The following is an 18,937-nucleotide window of genomic DNA, read 5'->3' on the forward strand; positions in this document are numbered from 1 at the left end:
ACCATAGGGTATGTGAAGGCGAGTAAAGTGTAAAAAGGCTAGAAAAGAGCCAGGGAGTGAAAGGGTTTTAAATGCCAAAAAGAGGGCTTTATATTTGATCATGGTGGCAATAGGGAACCACTGGTATTGGCTGAGTAGTAAGTAGGATGACAGTCAGACCTGTGCTTAGGGAAAACCACTTTGGAGATGAATGGTGAGGATGGATTGGAAAGAGAAGAGACTTGAGCTAGGGAAAGCAATTAGAAGGTTTTTGAAATAATAAAGCCAAGAGGTCATGAGGGTCTGTAGTAGAGTTGTGGCTATGTGAGTGGAGAGAAAGGCCATTGGATTTGGCAATCAAGTCACTAATAACTTGATGAGAACACTTTCAATTGAGGTTGGAAGTCAGATTAAAGAAATTTTAGAAATAAGGGTTGAAATATACCATACACTTGGCATCAAAGACAAACATCTATGGTAAGGCTGTATTCAATACTCTGGCATACAATGCATCCCACAGTTAGCACAGGTCTACAAGTACTAGTAACATTATTTGTTCCCTTCCCACTGCTCCTCTTGAATTGGAGTTTATGTAGTATAGTCTAAAGGGCTGTCAGCACATAGAGTACTTCTCTCTGGATGGGACAATTAATTTATTTTCTTTCTTTTATTAAACTTTTACCTTCTATCTTAGAATCATACTAAGTATCGATTTTAAGAGAAGAATGGTAAGGGCTAGGCAATTGGGGTTAAGTGACTTGCACAAGATCACACAGTTAGGAAGTGTCTTTGGTCAGATTTAAACCCAGGTCCTCCTCACTCCAGACCTGTTGCTCTGTCCACTCTGCTACCTAGAGACCCCTATTTTCTCTTCAAAATGATTATTTCACAATTTGTCTGAGTTCCTGGGACAAAAACAACAGAATCTGGAACTATAAGAGACCTTAAGAGATCATTTAGTCCAACCCACTCATTTCACAGAGGAGGAAACTGAGGCCCAATACATGAAGTTGACTTTCTCCAGTAACTCTTCATTTCTGCTTGTTTTGCTTTTAATACAACTTGGATTGAGATCAGACACTGGACTTTTCATGTCATGGGTAGAGGGAACTCCCAGGTCAGGAATGTCCCTCTACCAAAGTCTTAGAGACTGGCCTAGGGGGTAGCTCAGTGGCTCAATGGATTGAGAGCCAGGCCTAGAGATGGGAGTTCCTAGGTTCAAATCTGGCCTCAGACACTTCCCAGCTGTGTGACCCTGGGGAAGTCACTTAACCCCCATTGCCTAGCCCTTACCACTCTTCTGCCTTGGAGCCAATACACGGTATTGACTCCAAGATGGAAGGCAAGGGTTAAAAAAAAAAAAAGAGAGTGGCCTAGAGCACAGAGACTGGACTAGTGACAGCTAGTGTCAGAGGTGGAACTGGAACACGTGGGTTTTCTTGGCTCTGAGGCCCTTCTCTATCCACTATGCCATGCTGACTATTATTTTATGTTGACTAGCAAATGCTTGTTAAATGATTAATTGGTGGCTATTTCTTACTGGTGAATTTTTACAAGCGTGGCTTGAGCTGCTATATCCCAAATCTTCACACTATGATCAGAGGATCCTGAAGCTACTCGAACGTTGTCAAAATTAAAGCAGCAAGTGGTTACTGGTCTATCGTGGTGATCTAGGACAAGGAGAAAAAAATTACCTCACTGAAATGCATTTCAAATTTATCTTCGATTAATATTTTATCACATACATTGCATATAATAGTTACACTAATCTGAATGGCTATCCATATTAATGGTGAGTATTTAGGAACTCCTTAAAGGTTTACAAAGTGTTTATATATGTCACCTCATTTGATTCTCCCAACAACCCTTCAAGGTAGGTGTTATTATTATTAGCCTCATTTTACGGTAGGAAAAGTGAGGCTGAGAGGTTAAGTGGTTCACTCAGGGCAAAACAACCAGTAAGTGTCTGGGTAGGATTCAAACTCAAGTCTTTTCAACTCTAAATTCAACACTGTGTCTCTCAACTGCCTGATGCTTTGAAAATTGTTCTTGGTTCTCTTATATGAATTATCATGCCAACTTTGCTAATCCATTCATACACATCTAGATGAAATGAGAGAACAGATTGTTCAGGTAAAGGTTGTTCAGAGCCACAAGAATATTTGCAAATAGGAGGTACACCACCTCAGCAAATATAAGGTTAAACTCGACAAACATTCATGTTGCAGAGAAAACCTTAAAAAAAAAAAAAGATTAGCCTTATCTAGCCTGTGGTGTTAGTCATCAGGAAAAAGTATGCCCAAATACAAAACATGAATCACGCAATCCTTTTTAAAACTGTGCTTGAAGGGGGAGCTAGATAGCTCAGTGAATTGAAAGTCAGACCTTGAAGAGAGTCCTGGGTTCAAATTTAACCTTAGACACTTCCTAACTGTGTGACCCTAGGCAAGCCATTTAACTGTAAATTGCTTAGCTCTTGCCACTCTTCTGTCTTGTAAACAATCCTTAGTATTGACTCCAAGATGGAAAGTAAGAGTTTAAAAAAAATTGTGACTGAAAGGGAAATATGCATCAGTACAAATGGTTTTTTAAACCAGTTTTCTTTTCTCAAATTTATAAGAATACAAGCCATTTCCCAACTGACAAATAGTCAAAGGATATGAACAAGAAGTTTTCAGATGAAGAAATCAAAATCATCAATAATCATATGAAAAAATGTTCTAAATCATTCTAGATAAGAGAAATGCAAATTAAAACAATGCCGAGGTACCACCCTACACCTATCAGATTGACTAATATGGGAGTAAATGAAAGTGGTAAATTTGGAGGGGATGTGGCAAAATTGGGACACTAATGCATTGTTGGTGAAGTTGAACTAATCCAACCTTTCAGAAGGCCAATTTGGAACTATGTCCAAAGGGCTATAAAACTGTGTACCCTTTGATCCAATAATACCGCTATTGAGTCGATATCACAAAGAGATTATAAAAAAGGGGAAAGGACCTATTTGTACAAAAATATTTACAACAGATCTTTTTATAGTGGCAAAGAATTGGAAATTGAGGTGATGTCTATCAATTGGGGAATGGCTGAACAAACTGTGGTACATATTGGTGATGGAATACTATTATGCTAGAAGAAATGATAAGTAAGATGATTTCAGAAAAAGTTATAAAGATCTGCTGGAAATAATACAGACCGAAAAAAGCAGAACTGAGAGAACATTGTACACAATAATAGTAATACTGGACAATGTTTATCTGTGAAAACTTGGCTACTCTCAGCAATGCAATGATCTGGAACAATCCTGAAAGACTTATGCCAGGGAATGCTCTCCACCTCCAGAGAAAGAACTGTTGGGGACATCTTTCACATGAGGGTATTTGTGGTTTTCTTTAGGGGTTTTGGTTATGTATGAGTTTGCAAAACAACAGGAGTGTTTTTTTTTTAAACACTTACCTTTCCATCTTGGAATCAATACTGTGTATTGGTTCCAAAGCAGAAGAGTGGTAAGGGCTAGGCAATGGGGGTTAAGTGACTTGCCCAGGATCACACAGCTGGGAAGTGTCTGAGGCCAAATTTGAACCTAGGACCCCCCATCTCTAGGCCTGACTCTCAATCCACTGAGCTACCCAGCTGCCCCCAGGAGTGTGTTTTGCATGACAATAAAAAGATTTTTTTTTTAAATCTGCTTCCCTATGTTTAAATATGTTCAGAAGAAGAAAAGGTTTGGCACCTTTGTGAATGGCTACAATAGAAATTGAAGTAGAATTTTTTTAACAGAGCAAGACTGAAGAATACTAAAACCTAAACAGGTTCAGAACCTTCATTGAATGGTCATGCTTATTGGAAAGAGAAGTGAAGAGTAAGTTAAATGGAAGAACCGAAAAGCCTTTGCTAATTTAGAGAGAAGAAAGTTGATGAGGAGGTAACAAGTAATTTGCCACCACATGCTTGGAGACTGTGGAGACAGGGGGAAATGGTGGGCAGAGGTTATAAGAGGGACTTAAAGAGAAAACAATTTCTTCTGGTAGCCCTCAGGTTTCTGGCATTATTGGGAGAGATCGGCTATGTCCTTCCTGGCACATTAGTCTAAGTAAACTTAATTAAAGGTCCTTAATCCTGTGGTGGAAAAAGTAATTCAGAATGTCACCTCCCAAATAGGTATCACTCCTAGCTCTACCCATGATCATTGGAGCATTGATTTAGAGCTGGAAGATACCTCAGAAGCCAGCTAGTCTAATTTCCTCAATTTACTGATAAAATAAGGCTGAAGGACACAAAAGTAGTGTCAGAAGTGAGATTTAAATCCGGGCCTTCTAACTCTAGAATCATGGCCCCAAAATCTTTTAATGTCAAGAAAAGACTCAGAATAAGTTTTCTACTTGCACCTTGGGGGAACAACTGAGCTTTAGTTAAACAGCTGAGATTAAAAAGAAAGTGCCTATTTTTACCTAATGGTTTCAAAATGTAAACACCTTAAGAGCAAAAACTTTACTTTTTGCCTCCCATCTTTTTTAAACAACAATATTCTTCTTGAAGCTTCTTCCTGTACAAATTCTCTTTCAACTCTCTCTCCTGAGAGTTGGGGCTAGTAGCTCCACTGAAGACATCCAGCCCATGGAAGAAGGAGGGGGAGAGAAATCCATTCCTTTCTTGCTACTCCCTGGTATAGGTACATAGGATTGCCCTCCACAATATTTCACACATCCTAAATTTGGGTGTACCCCAAAGTTCAGTGGTAGACCCTCTTCTCTCTTTAAACTCTTTCAGTAACCTCATCAATTCCCATAGACTTAACTAACATCTCTATGTAGATGGCTCAGGCATATCATATCTATATCTATACCAACATCTACATCTATAGTTAATATATATCCTGCCCTAGTTTCTCCTCTGAGCATCAGTCCCATATCACCAACTGCTTTTTAAGATTTCAAACTGAATGTCTGACATCCCAAACTTAATATGTCCAAAACCTGAACTCATCTTCCTCCACAAATCCTCCCCTCTTCCAAAAGTTCCTGATTCTGTTAAAGGCACCACCATCCATTCCATCTCCCAAATTTGTAATCTTAGCATTATCCTTGATTCTTCACTTTCCTTTACCTCACAAATCCAATCAATGCAAATCTTGCCATTTCTATCTCTAGAACACCTCTTGCAGCTGACCCACTTTCTCCACTCATACAGCTACCATCTTAATTCAAGCTCTCAATCACCTCTCACCTGGATTATCCCAACAGCCTCCTAATAAAGCTCAGCCTCAAGTCTCTCATAATTATCTATCCTACATAACCTCATAACAGTCTATTCTACACACTAAAGCCAAAATAATAGTCCTTAAACAGTTTTAACAAGTCAATCAACTCCAGAGGGTTCTGAGTTGCTTTTAAGATCAGACATAAACTTCTCTGTCAAGCTTTGAAAGTCTTTCACAACCTGATCCCAATTTATTGTATAGGGTCTCAGTAAGCATTATTTCCCCTCACGCATTCTGTGATATATATATCAAACTGGCTTTTTATTTGTTCCTCCTATATCACACTCCAGTTCTTGTCTCTATGCCTTTTAACCCTAGTCAGACCTTGTGCCTGACTTTACTTCTCTACATCATAGAATTCCTCTCTTCCTTCAACACGTGGCTCAAATATTATCTTCTAGGTGAAGTCTTGCCTGATTTCTCCCCAACCCCTAATTGCAAGTTGACTTCCCTCCAGAACTATTATATATATGTGTGTGTGTGTGTATTCTCTTTATATTTATGCTGTATATATATTCTTATGTATACTTATTATCTTCCCCCATTGTAATGTAAGCTCTTTGGCAGTAGGGATTGTTTTATTTTGTTATAACCCCTGGGCTTAGCATAATGCCTATTAAGTGCACATAGTAGGCACTTAATAAATTCTTGTTGATTGATTCTTATCTTAAACCATCTTAATTGTCTCAGTGCTGGTGAGCTTCTTTTTTAGGCCCACTAGGGATATAAATTCTCTGCCAACCAAGAGAAAGCTACACTTCTAAATCCATCAGTAAGAGGGGCAGACATAGTTATAAGTCTCTTTCTGTTACCTTTCTTCTGTGATTTCATAAGCTGGGCTGGGAAATAAATCAGTTGTACAGGAATCAAAGTCCCTCTCAAAAAATGGTTTTTTTTCCTCTTATTTAACCAAAATTTATTAAGACCTATTGCATATTAATTTTGATATCCTTGCAGAAAAAAAGATTTAACAATAAGTTCTTTGTGCTAACAACATTCCCACTAAGGACATCTTATATACCCCCTTTGGTCCTAAATTCATTTCAATTAAGCAAATATTTCATAAACTCTCAATATATAATGAAAGTACTACACTAGTGTTAAGGCCACAAAGAAATAATGAAATACTCTAGGCACTATCACACTAATTTTTTTTTCTTTTTGTTGTCCATATGTGGTATAAGTTCAGGATCTGTTGTTTTCATATGATGTTTTCCTGTGTCAATTTTTAGTCCAAACTCATTTGAGTCATTCTGGATTTCATTTAGGAGTCTCAGCAATATTGGGGGCTTAATGAAATCAATCAATAAGCATCTTTTAATCACTTATTTTGTGAATAATTTATACTTGGCATACAAACTACTGAAAGAGCATCTGACCACATTATCTTCTTTAGAAATTCATTCTCCTTTTGGACTCTGCTCTGGACATACTCTACAATGATGGCAAATACTTTTGATAAGCATATGTATATCTCCCTGTTTTACATCTTGTTTGCTATTAGAGGATAATTTAACAAAGTTATCTGTGTTACTAGATCTATGAAAGAATCTTTTGGGATCTTAACATGTGCACAGTAGACATTTTGTTAAAGGAGATCTTTTAAGGCTTTATTAAACCCTCTTGAATAAATGAAATGCATTTTTTTAAAAATCATAATGGACTACAAAACACTTTTGACACAAATAAAACTAGTTCTAAACAACTGGAAAAATATTAATTGCTCATGGGTAGGATGAGCTAATATAACAAAAATGACAATCTTACCTAAATTAATTTATTTATTCAGTGTCATATCTATCAAACTATGCAAAAAAACTTCTTTATAGAATTAGAAAAAAGCATAACAAAGTTCATGTGAAAAAACAAAAGATCAAGAATATCCAGGGAAATAATGAAAAAAATGCAAAGGAAGGAGGACTTGCAGTCCCAGATCTCAAACTATACTATAAAGCAGCGGTCATCAAAACAATTTGGTACTGGCTAAGAGAAAGAAAGGAGGATCAGTGGAATAGACTTGGAGTAAATGACCTCAGCAAGCTATGTTTGATAAACCCAAAGAGCCCAGCTTTTGGGACAAGTACCCACTATTTGACAAAAACTGCTGGGAAAATTGGAAAATAGTATGGGAAAAATTAGGTTTGGATCAACATCTCACACCCTATATGAAAATAAATTCAATATAGGTAAATGATGGAAATTATAAGTAAACTGAGTAAACATAGAATAGTATACCTATCAGAACTATGAGAAAAGGAAGAATTTAAGACCAAGCAAGAGATAGAGAACATTACAAGATGTAAAATGAATAATTTTGATTATATTAAATGAAAATGGTTTTGTACAAATAAAACCAATGCAACCAAAATTAGAAGGGAAGCAACAAACTGGGGGAAAAAAACTTTTATAACAAAAATTTCTGACAAACATCTAATTTTTTTAATTTATAAGGAACTAAGTCAAATGTACAAGAAATCAAGTGATTCCCCAAATGACAGGTCAAAGGACATGAATAGGCAGTTTTCAAATGAAGAAATCAAAACTATTAATGATGAAGTGAAAAAGTGTTCTAAATCCTTCCTGATTAGAGATATGCAAATAAAAACAACTCTGAGGTACCACCTCATACCTATCAGATTGGCCAATATGACAGTAAAGGAAAATAATAAATGTTGGAGGGGATGTGGCAAAATTGAGACACTAATGCATTGCTGGTGGAGTTGTGAATTGATGCAACCATTCTGGAAGGGAATTTGGAATTATGCCCACAGGGCTCTAAAAGACTGTCTGCCCTTTGATCCAGCAATACCATTACTAGGGTTTGTACCCCCAAAGAGATAATAAAAAAGAGTCATATAAAATATTCATAGATGCACTCTTTGTAGTGGCAAAAAAATTGGAAAATGAGGGGGTGTCCCTTGATTGAGTAATGGCTGAACAAATTGTGGTATATGGTGGTGATGGAATATTATGTTAGAAGGAATGATGAACTGCTTTGATTTCTATATGAACTGGAAAGAACTCCATGAATTGATGTAGAATGAAATGAGCAGATCCAGGAGAACATACAAAGAAACTGAAACACTGTGGAATGATCAAAAATAATCAACTTTGGTACTAATAGCAATGCAATTATCCAGGACAACCCTGAGGGACTTATGAGAAAGAATACTATCTACATCAAGAAAAAGAACTGTGGGAGTCGAAACACAGAAGAAAAGCATATGAATTATCACTTGTTTATATGGGCATAGGATTTGGGGTTTTGTTTTTAAAAGATTACTCTATTACAAAAATGAATTACATGGAAATAGGTATCAAGTGGTAATGTATATAATGCAGTGGAATTGCTTTTCAGCTCCAGGAAGGGGAAGGGAAGAGGGGAAGAGAGAAAATGAATCATGTAACCATGGAAAAATATTTAAAAATTTAAAAAAAATTTAAGTCACAATGGGATCTTTTTTTCTTTGTACCTTTCATCGAAATGTATGACCCTAAAGTTATGGTCTAATGGAAAATGTAGTTTGGCGTAGAAATTTTGACAGATCTATTCTATTAATTGCCCTCCATGTGATTTCATCCTTAAAAGCTCTCTGAAATAGTAACTGGAGAGGTGGGGAAACATTTTTTTCCCTTTAAAACTTTTACCTTCAGGGGCAGCTGGGTGGCTCCGTGGATTAAGAGCCAGGCCTAGAGATGGGAGGTCCTGGGTTCAAATATGGCCTCAAACACTTCCCAGCTGTATGACCCTGGGAAAGTCACTTAACTCCCATTGCCTAAAAAATAAAATTAAATTAAAAAAATAAAAACACTTTTACCTTCTCTTAGAATTAATAATAAGTATCTGTTCCAAGGCAGAAGAGTGGTAAGAACTAGATAATTGGGGTTATTAAGTGACTTGCCCAGGGTCACAGAGGTAAGAAGATATGAAACCAGTCTTGAACCCAGCACCTTCCATCTCCAGGCCTGGCTCTCTATCCACTGAGTCACTTAGCTGCCCTGAAAGTCTTTTTCACATCAATATTCTTTTGTTGATACTACATGGTTATAATTTATGAAATATCAGTCTCTGAGTAGTTAAAACTGAAGATCACTCAAAAAGCAATGAAGAGATTCACGATGGGCATAAACAGCATATTGCCAATATCATAGAAGAAAACATTGATAGGTCACATGACTAGAAAATTGTGTAGCATTCTAAATTAGTCACTCATGCAGCAAGAAGAAGGGACAGAACTATGACTAGGGCAGAGTAATTGAGGTTTTTCTCTAAAACACCAAGTTTATTTATTTTTTTAAACCCTTACCTTCCGTCTTGGAGTCAAATGTGTATTGGCTCCAAGGCAAGAAGAGTGGTAAGGGCTAGGCAATGGGGGTCAAGTGACTTGCCCAGGGTCACAAAGCTGGGTAGTGTCTGAGGCCAGATTTGAACCCAGGACCTTCCATCTCTAGGCCTGACTCTCAGTCCACTGAGCTACCCAGCTGCCCCCTAAGACACCAAGTTTAGAGGGTGCTAATGTCACTTGGAATCCTTTGACATGCTCGGATGAGGTCCCTCCCTCACTTCTCCCTCTGTCTCCCACAGCAGTTTGGACAACAATAACTTCACACACACTTTGGTTTTCTCTCTCTTCTCCTGTAGGGCAGTGTCCTACCCACCCCTCTCCAACTGAGAGTCCACATGTCCTGGGTAAAAATAAATTCCTAGGAAGAGTTCTGGTGAAAGATAATATATAGAGAGGCTACATATTGTCATAGTACCCACATAAAATCAAGAGACTTAGAGGAAGGACCCAAAATTTTGGGTGACTGCTCAGGGGAGGGTTTATAGGACAACCTCTCCAAGGTAAACCTGGATGAAAGGGTACAAAGAAGTACTGGTTCATGCCATTGGAGTACCTACATCAACAAGATTAAAGAACTCCATAGTAGACAAGCAGGTAGTGCAATGCATAGAGTACTAGGATAATTCCTGATTACAGAGTCAATAAACTTGAATTCATATCCAGACTGTGACAGATGCATGACCTTGGGCAAAACCATTTAACCTTTGTTTGACTCAGTCACTTCAACTGTAAAAGGGAGATAGCACCTACCTCCCAGTGTCGTGAGGACCAAATGAGATAACTATAAAACACTTAGCACTGTGTTTGGTACATAGAAAAACTTAACAAATTTATTATAATAATACTGGTTATTATTATGTGAAGTATAGATGATCAGCACCATGATATTTGGATCAGTATATTCAACCATTTTTACAAATTGTATGATTCCAAGATAAGCAGAATTTCTTACTTTTTAATTCTATTCTGGGGAGGACAAAAAAAATATCAAAATTGTCTTATGTTTATGACACCAGCTGACCTGAAGAAGCAAAGTTAAAATGAAGGCTTAGTTTCCAATGCTCTAAGAGGAAGGAGACATCTTTCTTTAGAGGGACTAAATGCTAATACTTAGTTCAATTTGAATGAACAAATGATTGAATGAAAAGGGACAATTATATAATGGGTATCTCAATTTTTACTTTCCTTGGGTTTGTTGGTTTGTTGTTTTTTTTTTTTGTAACATCCCAGCTTTCAAAGGAGGTCAGGTCTCCTTTTCTTCTCATGAATGTGTCATCACAGAAAGCAATCAAAACTCATTAACAACCAAATAACAAGATATAATGCCAACAAATAATAGATTAAAACATCCCCTTTGACATAAAGTACTCTTACCTTTGACATAACTGATGGCTTTCCCATTTTTTGCATCAATGACACAGATTGCATTGTCTACATCCAAACCACAGACCACAAATCTACCATCATTAGAAATTTTACATGACAGTATAATGTTCTCTTGGTAGAAAGACCACTGAAAAAGAGCAGATAATGAATACTCAGATTCAAACAGTTTTTTTGTCAGACTATCTTTTATCAAGAGAAATCAAAGTAATAATACAGATATTCTTTGTTTCTCTCTATGGTTTTGGTTACATCATGGTACCTGAACTGAACAGGAGCCAAAAATGTTGATCCAGTTGTGTTAGAAATAAAAAGATGTTCTTTCCCTTATTCAGTCATCTCATTTACAGAGCACACCTCAAATAGCCTACTTTACTTCTTTTTTTTTTTTAAGTTCTTTTCTACAGGCTAAAACTAAGACTTCTGACTACAGTCATTTTTATCTAGAATACAATGGCTATTGTCACTCATCTTTGTTATTAAATCACTTCCCTATTTCTATCAACAACTCTTCCACCTCCCAATCACAGTTTGCAACCCTGAGTCATCTTTCATATCTCCCTCTAGTTCACCCCACCACATCCAGTGAGCTATTACACCCTGCCTATTCTTCCATCAAAATTTCCTTCATGTGCATTCTTTTCCTCTCCACATTCATAACCATTACTATAGTCAGGATCCTGTAAGACTAAAATTAATATCCAATAACTCCAAGTATTATATTTTATAAGATTTGTTAATAATCACTTGAAGCAGAAGAAATACAAGAACCAAAGAAAAACCTGAGTAAAAAAACATCTGAGTAAAATTCTCCTGCCTCTCACTTCACCCTCCCTCCATAGCTGTGTTTCCAGGAGAAGAGAATGAGGACAGAGCTACAGAAAACTTATATCCTCCCTATGATAGCATGTAATGTGAGAAGGAACATGGGAAACTGGGAAAGAGAGTGAACCCAAGTCAGGATCACTTTTTGATTTCTTCCCATTTGGTCTGCCAAATTCTAGATGCTTCCTTCTTTAATCCATTCTATACATGTCTGTTAAACTTCTCTTCCTTGAACATAATTATTGTCATTACTCTCCTCATTGGCTCCCTACTTCCTGCAAGAGAAAATATAAACTATCTGTTTTTTAAGACCCTCCACACTATAGTCCCAAATGTACTATCAGATTTAATTTCCCACTAATCCTCAACAAGCACTCTGCTCCAGCTAGGTCAGTTTTCTCACTGTCCAGTAAATAGGTTTTGCTCAATTCTACTGCTTTTCTATTGTTCATAAGTTTCCCACTCCTGAAATTTCCTCCCTAGGCCTTTCTGCTCATCCAAATCGTCCCCATCCTTTAAGACCTGGCTCAAGTGTCATCTCTTCTATGAAGCCTTATTGGACTACTCCAAGACTTATTATTCTCTTTCTCTTAAGCATAGTACTTAGAATCTGTCCCACCATTTCACACTTAGCAACTGTCTTGCATTTTACTGTTTTTGTGTTTTACTGTTTCATGTGTAAATGTCATGTCTCCCTGATTAGTTTATGAGATGCTAGTGAGTAGGGACACGTTTTATATTTCTCTTTCCCCCAAAGCATAGCTGAGTGCAGAACTGAGCATATAGCATATATTCAACAAATACTTGTCGATCGCTTGGTCAATACCCACATTACTATGGAAATGAAATGCATATCACTATTAGAGATAAACAGGGTTCTCCTGAACAAAGATGAAATCTTTTTTTTAAATAGCAATACAGACCAGAACTTGTCCTCTCTCCATATCCCAAACCTTTATTGTTTTGTCATAGGATGATGTAACAACTCTGAAAGCAAAAAAACAAACAAACCACAAAGCCTATTAGACAGTATGAATATTGTATCCTTGAGCCTATAAATAGGTACTTAGGTAGAGGAGCATTTTTAGTTCTTTGTTAAGGATTTTCATCTTTCAGAAAAATAAAAAAGTTTGACTTCTTTAACTAGCTGTTTAAAACTGAAGACTATTAGAACCTATCAAAACAATATAGTCAATGAAGCACTTAGTACATTTTTTAATATTCATGTGCAAAGTATCACAGTAATTTTTAAAAAAACAAATCTGTGATTTCATTAGGCAAGACTTAAACTCATGTTTTCTCAAATCTAAGGCTAACTATCTACTAAACCATGCTTCATCTCTAACTGATATGATTTTAACTCCTCAGTTTATCACTAACTTGTTAACAGTCTTTCAGCAGCCATGATGTTTGTCATTCTCCATTGGAATTTTCCTGTAACTTATTTCTTTGCTATTTGCTGATGTTGCTAGTGAACTTCTTTCTCATTGATGCTATGGTGTACAATTACAAATTCTATTAACCACAAAACTATGCATTATCCAATCAACTACTAGAAACTAGCTTTTTTCTGTTAACAGGAGATCTGTACAAATATTTTTCTCCCACAGATCTTCTAAAGCACACACATTTTCATACAACCACAGAATACTGGAACAGGAAAGGGCATCTAGAGATCTAATCTCCTCATTTCATAGATGGAGAAAATGAGGCCCAGAGACACAGATTGATTTTCCCTTTTAAAACTCACTTAGATTTTCTGTAGACTCAGAATGACTTCATGTGTGTAATGTGGAAACATTGTTTATGATAGATGCTAAAGCACTTGTCATTTTATAATTTCTTTATTCAGAAGTCTTTATTTTGTAACACATTATAGACAAATTAATCTCAAAGGCAACATAATAATGTTGCCATTCTCTAGTTTGCCAGAAGCCTGACTTTGTGATTTTATAATTATGACCTTTTCTTGAATCATATTGGTTTGTTAGGATTTGTTATCTACTCTAAAATGGATGCCCATTATGCAAAATCATTATTTCTTTCTCAACTCATATGTCTATATAAGTTTTTTTTTTTTTTATTGGGGAGTAATTGAACAGATGGCTCCTTTTTTCTGACTTTTGTTCTTATTGTACATTTCAAATTGGATGGCTCATAGGCATCTCAAACTCAACATTTCCACAACAGGACTCATGTTCTTTCCCTTCAAATCTACTACTCTTTTAACTTTCTCTCTTACTATTCAGGGAGTTAACCATCCTTCCAGTCACACAGATTCTCATCCTCAATTTCATTCATGACACCTCACTCTCACCCCATATATGCAATTGGTTATCAAAGTCTTTTATTTCTAACTCCACAGTGTTTCTTTAAAATTTTTCCTTCTCTTTACTCACATAGTCACTACCACACAAAAAAAGACCCTCATCACCTCTTATCTGGATTACTACAATAGCCTCTTATGTGTCCTCTATACATCAAGCCTTTTCCCACTCCAATCCATCTTTCATATGACCACTGATGCCATTTTCCTAAAGTGTAGATATAACCATGTTACCACCACAACTTTCCCCCTTCCCCCATTTGATAAACTCCAGTGGCTCCCTTTTACCTCTTATACCAAAGATAAACTCAACTATTTGCCATTTAAAGACCTTTAGAACTATCTCAGGTTATTTTTTTTCTGACTGTCTCCCATTCCTAGAATTCTCTCTCATCTCATCCCAGCCTCTCTGACTTACTAGTTCCAACTAAAATCCCATCTCCTATAAGAAGCCTTTCCCAACTACTCATAATTCTAGTGTCTTTCCTTCCTTTCTATTTTCCCTGTATATAGCTTGTATTTATAAGCAAGGACTGCCTGTTTCACTTCCCTAGAGCTTAGAATAGTCACATGTTGTTCAGTTATGTCCAATTCTTCATGACCTCATGTCATGAAGTTTTCTGAGCATCTTTACTGGAGGGGTTTGCCATTTCCTTCCATAGTGGATTAAGGCAAATAAAAGCAATGAGACTTGCTTAACATAGTATCTGAGTCTGGATTTGAACCCAAGTTTTCTTAACTCCAGGTCCAATCCTCTATCCACTGAGCTACCCAGCTGTCTCTAGTATGTGCTTAATAATTTTTTAATCTCTTTTCTAACTTTCCAGTGTTAATATATATTATTTGTCTCCACAATCCAATTTGATTTTCTTAGTGTTTCTCACAAAGGACACTCTTAATCATCTCTAGCTATCTCTCATTCCAAAAATGTAAACCCTTCCCACCTTGGCTTCTTGAAATCCTTTGTTTCCTTCTAAACTGAGCTCAATTATTAATTTTTCTATGAAGTCTCTTATGATTCCTCAAGTTACTAGTATTCTCCCTCTGAAAATTGAATACCCTATATTTCTTTTGTATTTTTTTTCAAGAAGTTTGGCCTAGAGGCTTGATTACTGAATTATTTACTTCTTTTTATATCAATAAAGTAACTCTCTAAGTTGTTAGGGTTTGGGTTTTTTAAGGTTCATTTGTGCACAAATGGTTATAATGACATAAATATGTCAGATAAATCATAGAACTCATTAAGTCTCCAGTTTTTTTAAAATAATCCTTAGGAGGTTGAGTCTTAGCTCTGTCACTAACTAGTTATGTGAAACTTCCCTTTTCAATAAACTTCAATGGTTCCATTTCTACTCCAAAATCAAACATAAGGTTTTCTGCTTGGAATTTAAAGCTCTTCATAATTTGGCTTCTTGCTAACTTTCTAGTCTTCTTGCCCTTTACTCTTCTCATACTCTACAACCCAGCTTTGCCAGCCTACATTGTTATTCTTTAAACATGACATTCCACTTCTTTCTGTCTCTCCTGCCTGGAAAGCTTTCCTTCCACTACTCACTACCTCTTAGTTAACTTGACTTCAAGAATCTCTCAAATCCCACTTTCTGTGCTTAATAAAAGCTTTCTGATTGATTGACTACAGGCAAGTCTCTTTCCCCCTTTGGGCCTCAGTTTCCACCTCTACAAAATGAGGGAATTGGTTTAAACAGTCATTAAGACTTCTTTCAACTCTTTCTTTGTGAGCAAATAAAAAATAACATTCAAAATCTGTTTTGAACAGCCATTTTTTATAATCATAAACAATGACAATTCTTCATAGATTGATAGTGTTAACTTTTCAAAATATTTTTACTTCTATCATTTCCTTCAATCCTTGTAACAAAAAAAGTAACCCATAGTCCAGTTAAAGAGTCAAATTATCTTCTTTCTTGCCATTTGTGAAAAAAAAAAATTAGTGTCATTAATGTGCCATAAGCAGCATCATTTTCTTTGTTGTATTTTACTGACCTATAAAATACAAGTAAAAGGTCACCTCTGGCTATCTGATGTCAAGCTGCATTCTGAAATGGGACCTGTATGACTGTTTTCAAAATCATGAATATTAACTCCTGTGGCAGCATCCTCAAATAAATGAAAGGAAACATCATTAGGAAATGCCTTACAAAAGCTATTAAAAGGAAAATGCTGCATACATTAAACATCTGAACTTTGGTTATTTAAATTAGGTTAGTGCCAGAATTGGACTATGGAGATTCACTTAACCCTTAGAGGTGAAACAATTTTTTCAAAATTTTATTGAAAAAAGAAAATGAAAACAATTAGTACTGTGCACAGAAAATATTCCTACAGTTATGTGGCAAATGAGAAACTATGATGAGAAATAATAAGAGTTCTCCTGGGCTTTCTGAAAGTTATGTAGAAAAAGGATCACATTTGTAATAGTACCTTCTGTTTCAATCATTTACCATTTTGGTTTCCAAATAAATATATTCTTAAAATATATATATTCAACAGAAGTTCCACTTATGATTTCTCCAGCCAGTCAAGAGTTATCAGTTCTAAATAAACCTAAAATAAAAGAAGCCATAAGTGTGATAAGGAGGTAAATGGAGGTGGGGAACTAAGACATGATGATTTACTATTTTCTTTCTCCATGATCTTTCAACTCCCTTTCTCTAAGTATCCACTCTCCCAGAAAGAGCTTCAAAGTTTCTATGAACCCATCAGATCTTGTGGAGTGCCCATTTCGGCAACTTTCAAAAGAACCAGAACCAAACAGAATCCCTGTATAGGGCTTACTTAGGGGCAGAGCGTCCCATCTCTTAAGCACAGCCTGTACTGGTCTCTAGGAGAAAATATGGCTTCTGTCTACTCTGCACTGAGAGAAAACACCTCTACCTCTGAGAGAAAAACTGAGCTCAGTTACTTAGGTATAATCTAATAAATAAAGAAAGTAGGGTTGCTGTTTTTTTTTTCTTTTAGTAAAGAGAAAAGAATTATTGTTCCAAGATGAAAAGTAAGGTCAAAAGCTCATAGACAACATAGTGCAGATGAAATTGTAAAGTGAAAATACTATTTCTTCTAAATAAATTTGTTTTGGAAATAAATTGATGTATCTAAAGGGAAAATGTGGCCATATCAGGTTAAAATAACGAACTTCATAATAATGATAGTACTTTACATTCCAACAGGTCTTTATATTTTTTTAGTTAACTTTTCCAACAACCACATGAGATATGTAATGCAGGTTTCATGATCTGTCTTAATTAAAGTCAGCAAACATTTATTCCTTGCCTACTATGTACGAGGTATAGTACTATGCTGGACACTGGGAACACAGAGAAAAACAGAAATCCCTGCCCTCAAGTAGCTTCCATTGTTCTGTAGAATTCAACATGTACTTAGATAAGTAAATGCAAAAAGTAAAAGTGAAAATAAAATGAGATTTTAATACCCTGCAGGTAATGGATGACTTTGTACCTTGGGGCTTCACTCTAATGAAGGCCTTATTCCTCATGCCTAGATTATTACAATAGTGTGCTGGTGGGTCTGCCTGACTCAAGTGTCTTCCCCACTCCAACTCATTCTCCACTAAGCCACTAAAGTGTATTTCCTTAAAAACAGGTTTGATCATATCATCTCCCTACTCAACAAACTAAAGGGACTTCCTGTTGCCTCTGGGAGCAAAGACAAAATGGTCTGCTTGGCATTCAAAGCCCTTTATAATTTAACCCCTTCCTACTTTTCCAGTCTTATTACATCTTCGGTGCCTAACACCCACTCTTCCATCTAGTGACACTTGCCTCTTGGCTCCCCAGCCTGGTTTCACAAACAAAACATTTCATCTCTCAGTTCCAGGAATTTCTCTCTGGCTCTCCTCCATTCCCAGAACACTCTCCCTCCTCAACTTGGAATACTGATTTCTCTGGCTTTAAGTCCCAACTAAAATCCCACCTTCTATAGGAAGCCTTCCCTACCGCCTCATCAATCCAGTGCTTTCCCTCTTAGAACTTGCTTTACGTATCTTTGTTTGCAAGTTGATTCCTCTATTAGAGGCAAACTTGAGAGTGGGACTGTCTTTTGCCACTTTTTGCATCTCTAGTGCTCAGCATAGTAACAAATCTTTATTGATTGATCCAATTGATAGATCTACTAATATTAGTATTGAATTGCTCTGTTTTACTGATTATACATATTTGTTTGTATGGATGTGTATTGTTATGATACGTGCACATAATATATTCTGCATGTAATTTAAACCTATAGTCACTAAAGAGCTATCCAAAATTTTGGAAATATGGGTAAACATGTCCAAATATGCCCCAGTTGATTTGCTAAAGATAGCAAATGTTTAAGAGAAGAAAGGATTCAAGGGAAATACATTTGAAAGCCCACATCATCATTATAGAAAAGGAGTAAACACTGAGGTGCTAAACTAAATGTAAAAATATAACCAAACAAAGTGAGCCCTTTACAAAATGTGAACATCTTTCTCTGATGGAATACTAAGAAGTCTGGCCAAGGAGATGAGCAGAAAATTGGCTCTGCCCCTGACGTCCTTTAAAAGGCTGAGTTGCTAGTACTACAAGTCCAAATTGGGAGCCAAAAGTGGAAGAAGCCAGATCCTAATAAAAGTAGGACCTGTAGAGCTTGAGAAGGGGAGTACAGAAGAGAACAGATAAAGCTGGGAGAGGAGAAGCACAAAAGAAGCTGTGACAAATAAAAGGGCCAGTGCAAGACAGTGTATATACCCTTTGATCCAGTAACACCACTACTAGATCTGTATCGCTGAGAATTTTTTTTTTAAATAGGAAAAGC

General features: G+C 36.4%; 1 protein-coding gene across 1 annotated transcript in view; it reads right to left on the reverse strand.

Annotated features, from left to right (window-relative positions):
- Positions 1–18,937, reverse strand: part of WDR88 (WD repeat domain 88) — a 76,041-nt gene that overhangs the window by 34,763 nt on the left and 22,341 nt on the right. Inside the window, exons 4-7 of the mRNA XM_001367128.4 lie at positions 16,152–16,240; positions 12,720–12,783; positions 10,963–11,101; positions 1,520–1,649 (exon numbers count right to left, since the gene is read on the reverse strand). Of these exons, the coding sequence (XP_001367165.2) occupies positions 1,520–1,649; positions 10,963–11,101; positions 12,720–12,783; positions 16,152–16,240 (422 nt within the window). The remainder of the gene's footprint in view (positions 1–1,519; positions 1,650–10,962; positions 11,102–12,719; positions 12,784–16,151; positions 16,241–18,937) is intronic.

The sequence above is a fragment of the Monodelphis domestica genome, chromosome 1 (assembly GCF_027887165.1).
Source record: "Monodelphis domestica isolate mMonDom1 chromosome 1, mMonDom1.pri, whole genome shotgun sequence".
NCBI classification, from domain to species: domain Eukaryota; kingdom Metazoa; phylum Chordata; class Mammalia; order Didelphimorphia; family Didelphidae; genus Monodelphis; species Monodelphis domestica.